The following is a 16,370-nucleotide window of genomic DNA, read 5'->3' on the forward strand; positions in this document are numbered from 1 at the left end:
ACCAAAACGAGGAATTTGGGGGGATTCTTTGGGTGTTTTTGTGTGTTTTTTTTATATTGTTAACCGGGGGGTTTCAATAATGTGTTAACCTTATGATACTGGTTGTTACGATTGCAACAATACCATATGCAGTACTATGTAAAACCTTTAGGCAGGTGTGGAAAAAATAAAAGGCGTCTGATTGACTCTAAATCTATTCTGTAGCAGGACAATGACCCCAAACATACAGCCAATGTCATTAACAACTATCTTCAGTGTAAAGAACAAGGAGTCCTGGAAATGATGGTAAGGCCCCCCACAGAGTCCTGAGCTCAACCTCATCGGATCTGTCCGCGGTTACATGAAGAGACGGAAGGAGTTGAGCCAGCCTACATCCGCAGAAGACCTGTGATTAGTTCTCCAAGATGCTTGATAAAACCTACGTGCCAAGTTCTTTCAAAAATTCTGTGTCCCTTGAAGAATTGTTGCTGTTTTAAAGGTGAAGGCTGGTAACACCAAATATTGGTTTGAATGAATTTCTTTTTTGCTCATTTACTTTACAAAATTATTAACACTTCTTTTTGTGAACGCACTCTTACCTTGCAGCATTTTTTTCCACACCTGCCTAAAACTGTTGCACAGTACTGTATGTATATTTTTTTAACACTTTTCTAAAATAAAACCACTTTTTATGAAAAAGTGTATTTTTTAACTGTGAATAGTTCTTAATAAATATTAAAGAGTAACTTTACTTTCAGCTGAAGTCTGACATGTCATAATAACATGTCAAAAGTATTGATTAGTGGGGGGTCCCGCTGCTGAGACACCGGCTGATCGCTAGAATGAGGATGCTGCAGCGCTCATGGAGCGCTGAGCCCCCTTGGCTGTCTGCTTTTTTTAGTTGCTTCCAGCAAATGAAGACAGCCTCATGGAGGTCTATAGAAATTGCTATACACCTCTTTGAGGCCATCTTCAAGAGCCAGAAGCAGCTGAAAAGTATCAAAAACAGGCAAGGGGGCACAGCGCTCTGCGAGCGGTGCAGCCTTCTCGTTCTAGCGATCAGTGGGTGTTTCAGCTGATCCCACTGATCAAAACTGTTGACGTGTCTCCAGGACTATGATGAACAATCACTCACAAACCCTCCTTATATTGAGAGGGAGGGCTTCTTAGTGCTCTTTTGTGTATGAATAAGCACCTAGCAGCCAACCCCCTCAATATAAGGAAGGGTTTGTGAGTGGTTGCTGATCATAGTCCTCCACATGTTACTTGCTCCTCCATTTAGCAGTCTAGCAGTCTGCATGTTGAGGGATAAGTGATGTATACACCTGCCCTCTTGTTTCAGTATATCAGTGAGTATATGTCCACTTTCTGTGATTTTTTTTCTTTACTATGAATAACAATTAGACACCATTTTACTAGCAAACAATGCAAAAATTCAAGTAGTTCCTAAGAGTCTGCACCCTTTTTCTTGTGACTGTGCCAAAGTATTTTTGCCATCAATAAATTAATGTTTTAGAATTGACTTTGTTGCTGGCCTAGGCTCCAGTGTTATTTCTTTCCCATATGTTTCCCGCTGTCTTTAGGCTTCATTCACACTATCAGAGTAGACGCCATACCATTAGGTTTCCACTGCTTTTTGATGCCTTGAACTTTTATATACAGATACACTTTTAAGATTCACATTTAAGTGTATATTTCCATTGTATACATTTATGGCATAACCCACAGGATATACCCAAAATGGTAGTGATAGGTGCAGGTTCCACCTCTGGGACCCTCATATACCAGGAAAACAGGAGTCCCCTAACCCCAGTTTGTTGATTCCTACAGGTGGTGCTCCCCATAAAGTACAATGGAGTGGTGACAATTCTTGCATGTGGTCCACACTATTGAAGTCTGTGGAAGTTAGGGAACATGCTGAGCACTGCTTGATAGTTGAATAAATGTTTCTAATATGTGAAAAAAACAGGATAATTTATTAATAATATTGTTAAATATACATAAAATAGAACACTTTGTTAGACTGGAATTCAGTCACTGACAATTACAGCGGACATACAATGGTAAGTGTTGAATCAAGATTTAACACAGACGAACACTGTGACTAGATGAATCACATTTCCGAGTTCCAGACCTGGCATAAATATACATGCTGTGCATTAGTTTGTGAGCTGATCTGTGTGGAGAGGAATGAAGATCATCTCTAATGATGACTGGGATTCGTCAGGATGCAAAGACAAATTGTTATTGTTGTTGATGTTCTCCAAGGACCGTCCTTGCAGATTCTGCACCTTGTATCTCTTCAACAGAGTCACCAGAATCACTTTCATCATCACCATAGCTATGTATTTTCCTGCACATGCCCTGGGACCAAATCCAAAGGGCTGAAAGTGGCGGTGTGGGACCTGGAATCAACAGGGAAACAGAGCATTTAATAAATGTATGTACCTTGGCCTTAACTCTCTATATTGTAATATACTATATATGGTGACAACTTGCCAATCCCATGAGCTAACTTGCCCCCATCTATGGGGCAGGGCCTGTTTTAGACAAAGTGTAGTGCTGGGCAACGTTAAACGTGGGGCCCCAAATGCAGAAGTATTATACAACAGCATACTCAACAGTTCAGTTAGTGCAGTCATTGGTGTGCAGAGAGCTGTGGCACTTCCAGGAGTACTATTAAGCTCTTAAAAGATGAGAGGCACAAGCCCCAGGACATGCTGTATGTGCCCCCCCACAAAAAAAAGATTTATATACAAATATAGTTATTAAATATTACCACTATACAAGAAGCAAATATTACCAAACTACAGCAACTAAATATTACCTCCATACCGTTACTGAACAAAACACCTTACACAAAAATTACCACTACTAATGCTACAATAGTACAAGGCCCAAAAAAATACCATCACAACATGACCACCACCACTACTTACTATTATACGTCTGTATAATATTACTATTCCGTTACTGAATGAAAGAACACCATACAAAGACCAATGTTACAGATGTAGCAAAGTTTAACATGAGTGTGAAAACTTTATCTTATCTTAAGCCAATACAAAACGTTATCTTAATGCAAAAAAACATTGAAAGTTATTCATTGGTTAATAAACTGTGGCACAGAAACTTTACTATGTATGTTATTTAACATGTTAAGTCTCGAGCTAAACTTTGCCACATCTGTACCAGCATATAATGACCATATAGTGGTAGATACCTGTTCTACACAGGCACTCTGCAGACTGTATAAGTGAATACAGTACAGTGAGATCAAGTAACTCAGGGGTGATGCCGTCTCTGATTGCAGTCATTCACTTTTTCATCTGACCCAGACCACCATGAAAACTTCTTCCATTTCTAACTTGTTGGAAGAGTTTGTAAGAGAGAGATCTTTGACTCCTCAATTTTCTAGTAACCTCCCTACTATTTCCCAGGCCAACACAAACTCCCCATCCTGCTAATGCCTCTAGTTCTGTGCAAGTTACTGCTCCATCTGCCCATATTTTTGTATCTGTTGCGTGACACACTGCCCTCGAATACTATACTTAAGAAATAATGGTGTCATAACCAATATTCTCTCTAAGCGTTTGTAGCTAGTGAGTGGAAAATTTAGGGACCTGAGTGCTGTAACTGCTATCTAAAGCCTCTTCTCACTGACTTCATGTTCTCTCATATATTTTTTAGCTTAGATTTAATGCTTTCTGTAGCCTCCAGGAGATGAGGTGTATGCATTTGATCCTGACACATAGTACCATGACAAACAGATGTTAAAATATCTTTAAAATGGGATAATATCCTAGAAAATATACGGTATGATAATAAATGCATCACTGCTTAAGCTCTGGAAATGTTTTTGAACATCACTTTGTGCATTTATTTTCCACTGCATTGTCATATTAATGTGCCCACGTTCTGTATTACTCACCAAACTCAATTTCTAATAACAACATGTAATTATCACTTTGAAATTTGGGAGGATATTGTAACAATGGAAACTAGCCCTGGCAAATGAATCCCTGATGAGTATTTCCAGGTCTTACTTTTAAGATACATATGAACTATTTTCAAGGACATCTATAAGATGCTTAGAAATGGTTAAGTTCCCACTATATCACTTCCAAACATTTTGATTGTCCTAATACTCTCCCTGCAATCACAACCATATACCTAATATGAATGAGTAAAAAAACAGGCAAAACCAGCTTCTGCAAACAGCTCTGTAGAGATCTAGCAGAGAAGTTGCGGTTGTTGAAGCATATTTATCAATGCAATTGCACCAGTTTTCAGGCTGAATGCCCTATTCACAAAGCCCTGAACCCTTTTAACTGATGAATTGGAATTAAAATCAAAAACTGTGACTTTTCCACTTAAAAAGTGATGGTGAGCTATGGCAGGAATCTGTTGATGCACAGTTGGTGCAACATTCTCAGATCAGTAGGACATCTATTCAAATTACTTACTGGCCTATGACTTGTCAGTACACCAGTTTTAATAAAATTACACCTCCATTTGCTTTTCGGCATGCTCAGTTGGTGTTATGCAATGGGATGGGTCAATAATGCAGGAAAATGATTTAGTATTGCCTTATATGAACTGCAATCAGAGTAGCCTAAGACAACCCCCCCCCCTCCATTTCCTTATCTCAAAAGTATTCAAACAGTATGAATTCATGAGTAAGAAGGAGGCAGAATGAGTATTTCTAAAAAAAAAGGGGGAAAGAATATGAAAAGTTTTCCCCTTAAAATGCAATTTGAAACTTTGTTCCTTTATATAAAAATAACATATTGAGCCGTGATTACAATTAGTGGCATTTTGCTATGTAGGACTCCTACTTGCTTTGTATCGTAACAATAATATGTACATACCGTTTTCTCAAAATTGTCCAGGCTGAATTCATTTGGCTTTGGAAAAAACTCAACTCTATGCATACGTCCAAGATTTAAGATGATATTGGTGCCTTTCTTAACATAATACCCATCTATGATATCATCCTCCAGAGCTTTGCGCATGACCAGGTCTACCACGGGCTGGTACCTCATGCTCTCACAGATGAAGTTCTCCAGAACCTTAAGGTTTTGCAGGTCACTGCTCTGCACTTCTCGATCACCTACAACGATAAGGAAGATATTTAGTAATAATTACCATATTCTTTCCAGGCTTTGAGAGATGCTGTTACTAATCTGATCGGCATCCTAATTTCCACTGTGTTCACTCCAAAAGTCCTGAGTGCAGCTAAAGCGATTTAATTTTTAACAAGCGTGCCTAACTACTGTAGCTATAAAGTTTACAATATGGTTCCTTCATCACCCGTTTGCATTTCTTTTTGAGGCTGTAAAGTATTAAATTGCTGTAGTTCACAACATCTCAGAATTTATTATAACTGCTCTTTCATGTGCATTATTCTACATTGATGTATACTGTACATGGCAGCCAATGTTAACCTTGCATTGTTCGGATACTGTATGTGACTTGAGCTTTACAATGTCCTTTGAAATGCCTTCATGTTACAAAGTAATCATTACCATTTATGTAACATGTTGCCACAAGCTCTGCACAACAGAAATCAGGGCAGCCTTTGACATTGCATATCTGTAGAGCTAGTATCATCTATTGCCTACTGTATAAAACCGAGACAGATGTAATGTGACATACTGACCATCTCTAGGCAGTTTATGGTCATCAGGCACGACAAAGTTAGTTAGTAGGTTCATATTGTAAAAAAAAAGAAGTAAATCTAAATTAAATATTGACTTGATACAAAGTTTGCAAATGTTTTTTGTATATGAGTGTATACAGTATGTGTGCATATAGATGTATTATTTGGTACTACAACCCTTTCCCATTGATAACTATAGATTGTGCATCAGGGCTATAGAACCTTTTTTTTGTCCCAGGGCCACACTGTCAAAATGAAGTAAACAAGTGCTGCCCATACTGTAAAGTACTGTGTAGGATGCTATAATAATGCACATGAATTATGATGTATTGGAAGGGCCGAGTTGCATTAGTTATTTTCCTATAAAAATGTATATGAATATTCATGCATATAGCAAGACACTGCAATGAATTGGTACTCAATCTGGACAGTAAGATAACCTGCACCCCACACTACCTTGTATTACGCATGCAGGAAAACTGAGCTGGTTATTTACCTGAAACCTCCTTTAAGCATTGGTGTGCTGTGATAGCTCTCATTTAAAGGCATTGTCTCAATGTAGACATTCATGGAATATTGCTAGGATATGCCATCTACGTCCAGTTGAGTGGGACTTCAAATGCTGTGATCTTGACCAATTGCTAGAATGGATTGACAGTTGCAGTAAGAAAGCACCATGCCATTTTGTTTGCGTTTGGCTCTGTTCAGCTTTCTTCAGACTGTTACAGTCAATAACTGACTATGTGGCCACCGGGAGGAGACAAATTTCCATGTTGCTTTCTTTAGAACTGCTGACTTACCATAATAGCAATTGACAGGGTTTACAGCAGTCGAAGCTCTGACAATTGGACATTGGTGTTATATCCTAGCAATATGCTACCAAGGTCTATACTGAGATAAGCCATGTGAAAGTAACAAGGGGTCATCCTCCACGTCTAGAGGAAAGACGGTTTCTACACCGACATAGCAAACTCAATAAAAGAATTTATGAGGGCCTGGACACTTTTCTTGAGTGCTACAATATTACATGTTATAGTCACTAATTACTTTAGAAGGGCTGTTGATCTGGGGATTATTCTGATTGCAAGATTGAAGTTGGGAAGGAATTTTTTTTCCATTAAATGGGGAAAATTGGCTTCTACCCCATTGGTTTTTTTTTGCCTTCCTCTGGATCAACATTGGGGGAGAAATAGGCTGAAATGGATTGACATATGTCTTTTTAGGCCTAATATACTATGTTACCATGTTACCACAAATAAAAATAAATAACATGTTTACTAGTTTCTATGCTGAGAGAACCCAGAAATAGCAATGTTCTTTCCCATTACATATTTACCAACTACTGTGTTGATCTCTTTTCTTATCTTCTCTTCAGTAATTGGATGTTGAGCAATCAGGATCAGCATGAAGTACAGAGAGACAGACATGGTGTCAGGAGCAGCTATCAGCATCTCCAAAATACTCTGGTTCACATTTTCAGCAGTCAGATCTCCATGGTTCTTTAGGGGAAAAAAATATTCAATAGAATAATATTTTTTATTAGCATTTATCTTCTATCCCTATTTACTTGAATGGAGCTAGTGCAATTTCCTGCACAGCGAGGTTGCCAGTAATATCACTGTGCAGGGACAAATTAAAAGGGGATACAGTGCTAAAGTAGTGCTCGATCATTCATTATCAGGATCAGTGGTGATCCCAGAGGTCAGACCCCCATTAACCATAAAGGGATGGCATATCATATGGAAATGCATTCACTTTATAAGGCGAGAAAGGGGCTTTTTGACATCTGTGTGGATTTTTGGAAAACCCATTTACTATGCAAGATATTGAGAAATAAAATAACATTACTGTATTCTTACGTCTTGAAAAAGTCTTGTTCTGCCACTGTAATGTCTATTGAGGTGACAGATGACAGGACTTTGGAAACAATTGGTTGCCTTGTAAGGAGCTGAGCCATACAGTAATTGGCTTTCAGAAACATGTGACAGATCTATGGACATGACATCACTTCCCAGAGGATCGACAGCAGGGTAAGTGCTAAACAACTTTACTTAAAAGAGGACAAATTTTCGCCACGCTGAAGGATCCGGCGTTGGCAGTTTGTTGGAGGGAAGTTCATGATCCACGTAGGGGATACACCTTCTTCTCGACCCCTCACAAATCATACTCTCGTATCGATTGGGTGCCGGTGTCCATTCATCTACTTCCCACCCTCGCACAGACTAGACACATACCTTGTGTCTGGTCTGATCATGATATTGTTCTAACGCATTTTGTGGGTCAGTTCTCGCAGATTATACCTAGGAGATGGAGACTTAATGAGTCCCTGCTGAAAGACCCCGTAACCTTCGTCCAGATTTTGGATCAATTAGCTACATTTTGGGTGACAAACGACAATGGAGACACACAACCGGTGTGGTTATGGCTTTCGCATAAACCCAACATGAGGGGCCAAATCTCCCAGGTAGCCTCCATTAAGAAGAGGGAAAAAACCTAGGCCCTACTAGCCCTGGAGAGGCGCCTTGCCCTGCTAGAAATAGCCAATCAACAACGCCTTAATTTAGCTTTGACTAAAAATATTAGAGACATAAAACTACAGATTTTGTACACCTGCCAGGCAGAGAGGGACCTTCAGTGGACTCAGTCGGTTTATTTCAAACTAGCAAACAAACCCGATAAGCTACTGGCCGCTCAACTTCGAGCAAAGGAAAGAATTAACTCAGTATATTCTATCAGAACAGAAAACACAACCTGCACTTGGAACTCAGACAAACTTGTCCACACTTTCTATGACTTCTATACCAACCTTTACAAATATAAACCTCAAAAGTCCCCCTCCGCCCCCCAGGACTTTCTGAAAGAGATTTCTCTTCCACAGCTCATGGAGCATCAAAGCAAGCTTCTTGGCCAACATATCACAGTAGAAGATGGGGAGGAGACTATTAAACCTTTAAAACTAGGTAAAGCCCCAGGTCTTGATGGGCTGACGGCCCTGTATTACAAAAAATTTATTGCAACCCTCTCTCACCCCCTAACGCGATTCTGTAATGATATTCTGTCAGGAAAAATTACCCCAGAGGAGTTCATGGGAGCTCATATCACGGTTATACCCAAGCCAAACAAGAACCACACCTCGCCCCAAAAATTACAGACCAATTGCACTTCTAAATCTAGACTACAAAATCCTGACCAGTATTCTGGCAAACTGTTTAAACATTTTTCTTCCCTCGCTGATCCACAAAGATCAGGTTGGTTTTATCCCCTCCCGTCAGGCCCCAGACAACATTAGATAAGTCCTCAACCTCATATGTGTCTCAACAATACACAGAACCCCGCTATTGACTGTGGCCCTGGACATTAAAAAGGCTTTGACAGCCTCTCCTGGAATTACCTTTTCGCAGTTTTAGCGAGGGCGGGTATTCAGGAAAGCTTCGTCACAGCGCTACGTTCCCTCTACTTAACCCCCTCAGCAGAACTAAACCTGCCCTGTTCGTCAATCAATAAAATTTCTGTACAAAGAGGAACTCGGTAGGGTTGCCCCTTGTCCCTGGCCCTCTTCGCTCTGGCGATGGAGTCTCTCACCCAAATCATTAGGAAAAACCCAAACATATTAGGCATTAAAATAGGGGAGCAAGAACACAAAGTTAGTCTTTTTGCAGATAATATTCTCCTCACACTATCCAGGCCCCTCACCTCTCTACCAAACCTAATAGCAACCCATGACTCATTCGTGGAAGTCTCAGGTCTAATAGTCAACATGGACAAAACTGAAACCCTATTCTACAATACCCCTCCACATACTCAGAAACTCATAGAGATTAATTTCGGGTTTAGGGCTTGCCCACAATATATTAACTATCTGGGTGTTAGGCTTACTCCCTCACTTGATACACTATACTACCCCCCTTTATTTGCTTCTCTAAAAACAGAAATGAAGAAGTGGAGTCAGCCTGCGCTCTCGTGGATAGGTTGCATCAATTCGGTTAGGATGACAATCCTGCCCCGCCTTTTTATACCTATTCAGATGCCTCCCTATAGATATCCCCACAAAAGATATATCTGGGATGCAGAGCTCAATTTCCCAATTTATCTGGAGGAACAAAAGACCCAGGATCAAACAAAAAGTAATGTATTATCATAAAAGAGTCGGAGGGTTGTCAGTGGCTAACCTGAAAAAATATTTCATAGCAGCTCAACTGTCACAGATCTCCCCCTTTTTTTCGCGGACACAAGGAGACCCCTGTGGGTCGACATGGAGGCCTCCCTTCTGGCTCCAACGGACCTCGGGGCACTTTTCTGGGATAGAAGTCTAAAACTCACAAATGCCCATCAATTGTCTCCACTAATTTATCACCTGTTTTTTATCTGGAGGAAAAACAGATTTAAATATTCCTTAATGTTGCCTGTCTCCCCACTGTTGCCTGTTATCCCTAACCAGGGACTTCCCCTGAGCTCGCAGGACAGAAGTTTTCAATGGTGGCGAGCCAGGCACATCACCCTTCTCCACCATTTTATGCCGCAAGGCAAACTTCTACCCTCGCAACAATTGCTTGACAAATATTCAGTCCCAGGCTGTCTATGGCTTGAGGTGGGGCAAATCTACAGCTTCCTTCACTCCCTGGTAGGCCCCGCTGGCGCAAATGTAATTCCCACAGCATTCGAGAGATCCTGTACCTGGCCACCGCTTAGATCAGGTATGATATCCTCACTATATGCCTGCATGAATAAACCCCCACAGGGATCCAAACTTCCCTCTATGCATCGTTGGGAAGCAGACCTCAGTATCTCCCTCTCACTGCCCCAATGGCATCACTGCTGCACCTTCATTTCAAAAAGGAGTCACCAAGTCACCGAGTCATCGCTAAAAATCCTGCACAGAACCTATCTAGTCCGTTCAAGAGTCCATAAATACTCTCTATCCACATCCCTGAACTGATTCAGGGGCTGCGACAGCTGTGGCTCGATGACCCATATATGGTGGGCTTGCCCATTCGTTAGGTCGCTCTGGAGACGAGTGACTAGACTTATCTCTTGTGTATTGGGTAAAACATTCCTTCTCTCCTTCTGCTTGCCTGCTAGCTGACAGGCCCACAGGCTTTAATAACCAACAACATAAGCTTTTACAGCAAATATGTATGGCCACTAGAATCTATATAGCCTCTCAATGGCTGTCACAAACACTCTCTCTAGACCTAGTCACTGCAAGAGTCCCGAGAATGATGTTATGAGGGAAGACAGCATGGAAATACTACTCAAAACTTGGAAACCATGGGCGGACTTCCTAGACATACCAGGCCTAAATAGAGTTCTTAGCACCCAAGGCTTCGGATCGGAGCTGCCTGTGGCTTCCCCTTGGCACGTCACGGGAGGGGGGGCAGAGGGCCTTGGCAGAGGTAGGGTTGGCGGGGGGGAGAAGGTTGGGGCCTAGGTTTGGGACACATGGGAAGGAATGGGGGAGAGGGGCAAGGGGAGAGGGATGGGCTACTGGATGCCTGTATCACATATTGATTATAAGACGAGGAGGGGAGAGGGGTAGATATAGGGGAGCTGAAGCATATCCCGACCACTTTGATACATCTCGATACTGCTTGTGGTTTTACGTTTCTATATTTGTGTAATTTTGTCTTTTTTTTCCCTTTCCTTTCCCGTTTACTCTTTATCTATACCTTCAATGACATTTAGATGCCCCCTGTTCTTCTACATACTTTCAATAAAATTCTTTAAAACAAAAAGAGGACAAATTTATCAGCCCTCTACCAATCATCACTTGTGGTCTTTTTTATAGGATTCACAGCACGCCAACAACAAATCTCTCTTTATTTTTGAACTTTTCATTGGCTGGACTCTTTAGATCTCATGCATATATATCATACAGATCCTAATCCAATGTAGCTGTCTTACAAATTCAGTATTACATAGGTATTCTATCCTAGAAGCATTACATTATATCTTGCCTCGTAAAGGCAGCATACAGCTGTGCATTGAATGCAATATGTGCATTTGTAGTGTTAAGGCAGCTCTTGCTCATGACCTGAAGGTTGCAAGTTTAATCCCTGAATAGTTCAGGTAGCCGACTCAAGGTTGACTCTAGCCTTCCATCCTTCTGAGGTCAGTAAAACGAGTACCCAGGTTGCTGGGGGGTAAAAGATGACTGGGGGAAGCAATGGCAAACCACCCCACAAAAACAGTCTGTCAAGAAAACGTCACGCTGTGACGTCACCCTAGGAGTCAGTCATGACACGGTGCTTGCACTTTACCTTATCTACCATGCATGATTCAGATTAGATCACATATCTTACAGCTGAATGCTAAAGTAGTTTGTAAGCAAAGTGTCATCTTCTATTCTCCACGCACTTACTTATACAGGTATTTATTTAAACTCTCACTACACACCTGTGCAAGAATAAGCTCCGTTGCAAAATCAATGTTCTCATCCAGCTTGTCTGAAGTGGAAAGCTCCCGTCGCTTTTGCTCAATGAGAATTTCAACAGCCTCTTTCAAATCATTGCTGAAGTACAAAAGAGAGGACGGTTACTCTCAGAATCAGCAAAATCATTTTTGGATTCATACACAATTACATTCACAGTAGGCAGAGGGTTGCTTAGACAGTAGGAACTCACGCTGATTTCTCATACTTCTTGTAGAGCCAAGAAATTTTAAAGAATATGTCTGGTTTCAGCAGAAGTGCCTGCCACGCATCAAAGTATTTCTGAATCTTTACAACAATGTCATTTTCTGGAACAACAATGATAAGATGATGAAAACATGACAAACCACTTCAAGCATACGTCTTTGTAAAACAAGCATTGTATTCTGCAACTTATGCACATTGCCTTGATCAAGAACAATACTGAAAGAGCATCTGTTATCAGAACAGTGTTTTCGCATGTTTTAGACTAATTAAATGAAATAAGATTGTTTTGTACTTTGTGAGATTTAGTGTTTTTAAACAACTAATGTGATTCTCTTAACTTTCATCATTTCATTTGCACATTAAAGTGCCTTATAATGAATATTCACTAAGGCCGCCTGCACACAAACAAGTTTGAATTGCGGAATCCACAATCATCTCCTGTACGATCCACGGAACTCTGCACGAATTCAAACCGATAGAGCATCCACATATCCACTCATGCAAGTGGACAGCGACTGCGATTTTCTGCTTGCGGAAAAAAAAATTGCAGCGTGCTCTGGTGAGCTATGAGCAATGAATGTGATTTGTCCTCTCTAGACTTGCCCCACCTAACAGTCTCATTCAAAGATAAATAGGGCCGCCTTCACATGAGCATACGCATATTTGCACACGCATGAGCGGAGCGAACAATGCTTTTTTTTTTACTGTACTTTTTGTGTCCACTAGGCATGTTCATTTGCATGCAGCAAATAAAGATGTCCAGATTGAAATGACTAATTTGTTAAATCAGTTCCAGATGTGTTTTATCCCCAGTGGAATTACACAGCGTATTGCGTGCGCATTTGTGCCCCCCTCATTGACTTCTATGGGGCCTTTGGTGCACAAATGCACAAAAAAGTAGAGCATGCTGTTAGAGATGAGCGAGCATACTCGCTAAGGGCAATTGCTCGAGCGAGCATTGCCCTTAGCGAGTACCTGCCCGCTCGAGAGAAAAGGTTCAGGTGCTGGCGCGGGGGAGCGGTGAGTAGCTGCAGTCAGCAGGGGAGAGTGGGGGGGGAGAGAGAGATCTCCCCTCCGTTCCTCCCCGCTCTCCCCCGCAGCTCTCTGCCCACCGCCGGCACCCGAACCTTTTCTCTCAAGCGGGCAGGTACTCGCTAAGGGCAATGCTCGCTCGAGCAATTGCCCTTAGCGAGTATGCTCGCTCATCACTACATGCTGTATTTTTTTTTCCATGACCGAAATGTATAGGAAAAATGAGTGTTTGTGTACAAACCTAAGATCCTATTCTCTGCATATTGCATGCGCAAATAAGCCCGTGTGAATCTGGCCTCAAACCCCATTAGGCCTTAGTCAGACGGGCATTTTTAGCCGCGATTTGCGCATGCGCATGCGTCCGGCGATTTTATAAAACTATTGCTTTGCAATGGTATCAGACACATGAGCGCTTTTTATGCGCTCATCCGATAAATTATAGAACAAAAAATCACTGATCGCACCTATCTGCGATCTGCGATTCCTGTTCGCTTCTGTATATGCGCTCAATGTGGCCGGCTGCAGCAGCGCCGACCCCATTGAGAACATATAGAAGACAAATCATTCTTCTCTGCCACAGCTGTAACAGCTGTGGCAGAGAAGAACGATGTTTGCCCATTGAATTCAATGGAGAGGCAATACAGCCGCTCCATTGAAAGCAATGGGCTGCCGGTGTGCGCGGGGTGAATTGTCGGGAAGGGGTTAAATATATAAGCCCTTCCCTGCAATTCATCCTAAAATGTGTTAAAATAAAAAAAATTTGTATACTCAACTTTCCGCTGCAGCCGGAGTCCAGCCGCGGCCGCTGTCAGTTCTCCTGAACTGCTTCTCGGCACTATTCAGCCGGCGGGGCTTTAAAATCCCCGCCTGCTGAATGATCTGCCTCTGATTGGTCACAGCCCTGACCAATCAGAGGCCGGTTTCACTCACACACCCATTCATGAATTCATGAATGGGTGAGTGACTGCTGCCTCTTAGCGCTGAGCCAATCAGGGGCAGGTCTGACTCACATCCATTCATGAATTCATGAATGGGTGTGAGTTAGGCATGCCTCTGATTGGCTCAGCGCTGAGCCAATCAGGGGGCAGGTCTGACTCACACCCCCTTCACACCCACTGCAGGACGGCTGTGCGGAGCTCCGGCTGCCGGGAGAAGATGAGTATACAATTTTTTTTTATTTTAACACATTTTAGGATGAATTGCAGGGAAGGGCTTATATATTTAAGCCCTTACCGACAATTCATCCCGGGCTCGCCCGCAGCGCATTGCTTTAAATGGAGGCGGCTCTATTGCCGTCTCCATTGTATGCAATGCGCTGGACAGCTCCGGCCCGTTTCTAATGAAACGCGGCTAGGAGCAGATTTTCGGGCGATTTGCGGGCGACTTGCGCGCACCGGTCACGCGATTTGCGGATGCGCATCCGTCATGCGATCCGCAAATCGCGCGAAAAAACGCCCGTCTGCCTAAGGCCTTAAGTTGCATAATCGCAATAAGGTAAACGTCTTAGTGTCGGTGCAATATAGTTCACAGAATGTAGTTATTGCAGGAGTCATTTTTAGGCATAAAAAACAGGAATGGATCCCAGAAGGATGAGAAGTACAAAATATCTTTGAGACTTGTTTCCTACTTAACCTAATCTCTCTTCTCTTGGCTTCTCATCCCATTTTGGTCATAGGCCAATCAGATGATTGCTGGTTGAAGTGCAAAAAACATCCGTAGTTATTTCAGAAGGGGAAAATGTTTTTTTATTGTTTTATAATTTTAGAACAATTTCCTAATCTCAACTGATATCATGTACGAACAAGCCTTCTTAAAGAAGGAAGTGGCTCTATGTTGCAGAATAACAACCTTAAACTTCCCTAATCTTATAAGGAATAGGGTTTATATATAAGACATAGCGTCAGGGCTGCTATACTGGTTGACTAAGCACACACATTACTGGGACCGTGACTCTAAATGAAGCCTACACCTTTTTGTATTAGACACATCTGTGTCAAATAAGACATTGTGTAATTTATAAAGCTGATGTCATGTTATATCCACATTACAGTACATTGGAGTATAGAGGGAGATGAACTTGTCACATGGAGCGGAAATGAGTTTGCCATCTAGGAATTATCCTGATATCTATTGTCTTTTCTGTGACTTTATGTGGACCTGCAGGCTTAGAAAAAATTGCCAGAGTAGAAGGTATACCAGCTAGAGTAGGAAAATAAGTAGATGACGGGGAGGCCAAGGAGAGGAGGAAAACACAAGGATCGAAGAGACTAGAAGAATCATGTCCTTGTGGCGTGGACTCCATTTCAACTTATGCTGTGAGGTCTCATTGCTAGGCCCAATGCACACGGCCGTATTTGCAGTGCGAAATCAGAGGCGGGCGTCCACCCTGCCCATGAGCGAAAATCAATTGCACATCTGCAGTGAGTGCTGCACAAGGTTCGCAGGATCCGCGTCATCATATCAGCGACGGAACCTACTTCGCATGTGCGACAGCCAGCCCATCTGCAGCATAGAGGCCGCCTGCACAGGAAGACGCTGGACAGGTACGCAGGGGCCACAGTCGGGGCACAGGGTTGGATTCTGCAGAGAGATCCCACAGGCGGAATACGACCCGTTCGTGTGCATTCAGCCTTAATGTAAATGAAGTTAGAAGCCACTGCTACAACATGTCAAACTATTTTCTCATAAAGAGTTACGGATAAAGGGGTCAGTATAAGAGATAAGATGAGATTCATAAGACATTGATTGCAGCCTATGTGATCTCATCAATTTCTACTGAAAATCAGACGTGAGCCTTTTCTACAATGTACAAAGAACACTAGTACAGAGTGAGGTTATTTGGATAGAATCTAAACATAAAGAGGAAGTTCCTTCAATGAGTCAACTCGCTGAGTATATTTGTTGACAATTACAGAATTAGGGCCATTTAAGGCTGGTTTCAGATGCCCGTATGTGCAAGTAAGCTTGCCGGCATGGAGCGTAGTTGTGCATGAACAAGGTTTTTTGATGGCCAGTCAAACTGCACGACAGTGCAGGAGTTTGAAAAAGATAGCGGGAAGATAG

At 42.0% G+C, this 16,370-nt stretch overlaps 1 protein-coding gene across 1 annotated transcript in view; it reads right to left on the bottom strand.

Annotated features, from left to right (window-relative positions):
* Positions 1–2,138: 2,138 nt before the first annotated feature.
* The window catches only part of CYP19A1 (cytochrome P450 family 19 subfamily A member 1), a 47,049-nt gene continuing 32,817 nt past the window's right edge, over positions 2,139–16,370 (bottom strand). The window contains exons 6-10 of the mRNA XM_066589970.1: positions 12,262–12,376; positions 12,035–12,149; positions 6,978–7,140; positions 4,851–5,092; positions 2,139–2,384 (exon numbers count right to left, since the gene is read on the bottom strand). Coding sequence (XP_066446067.1) covers positions 2,139–2,384; positions 4,851–5,092; positions 6,978–7,140; positions 12,035–12,149; positions 12,262–12,376 — 881 coding nt within the window. The remainder of the gene's footprint in view (positions 2,385–4,850; positions 5,093–6,977; positions 7,141–12,034; positions 12,150–12,261; positions 12,377–16,370) is intronic.

The sequence above is a fragment of the Eleutherodactylus coqui genome, chromosome 2 (assembly GCF_035609145.1).
Source record: "Eleutherodactylus coqui strain aEleCoq1 chromosome 2, aEleCoq1.hap1, whole genome shotgun sequence".
Lineage (NCBI taxonomy): Eukaryota > Metazoa > Chordata > Amphibia > Anura > Eleutherodactylidae > Eleutherodactylus > Eleutherodactylus coqui.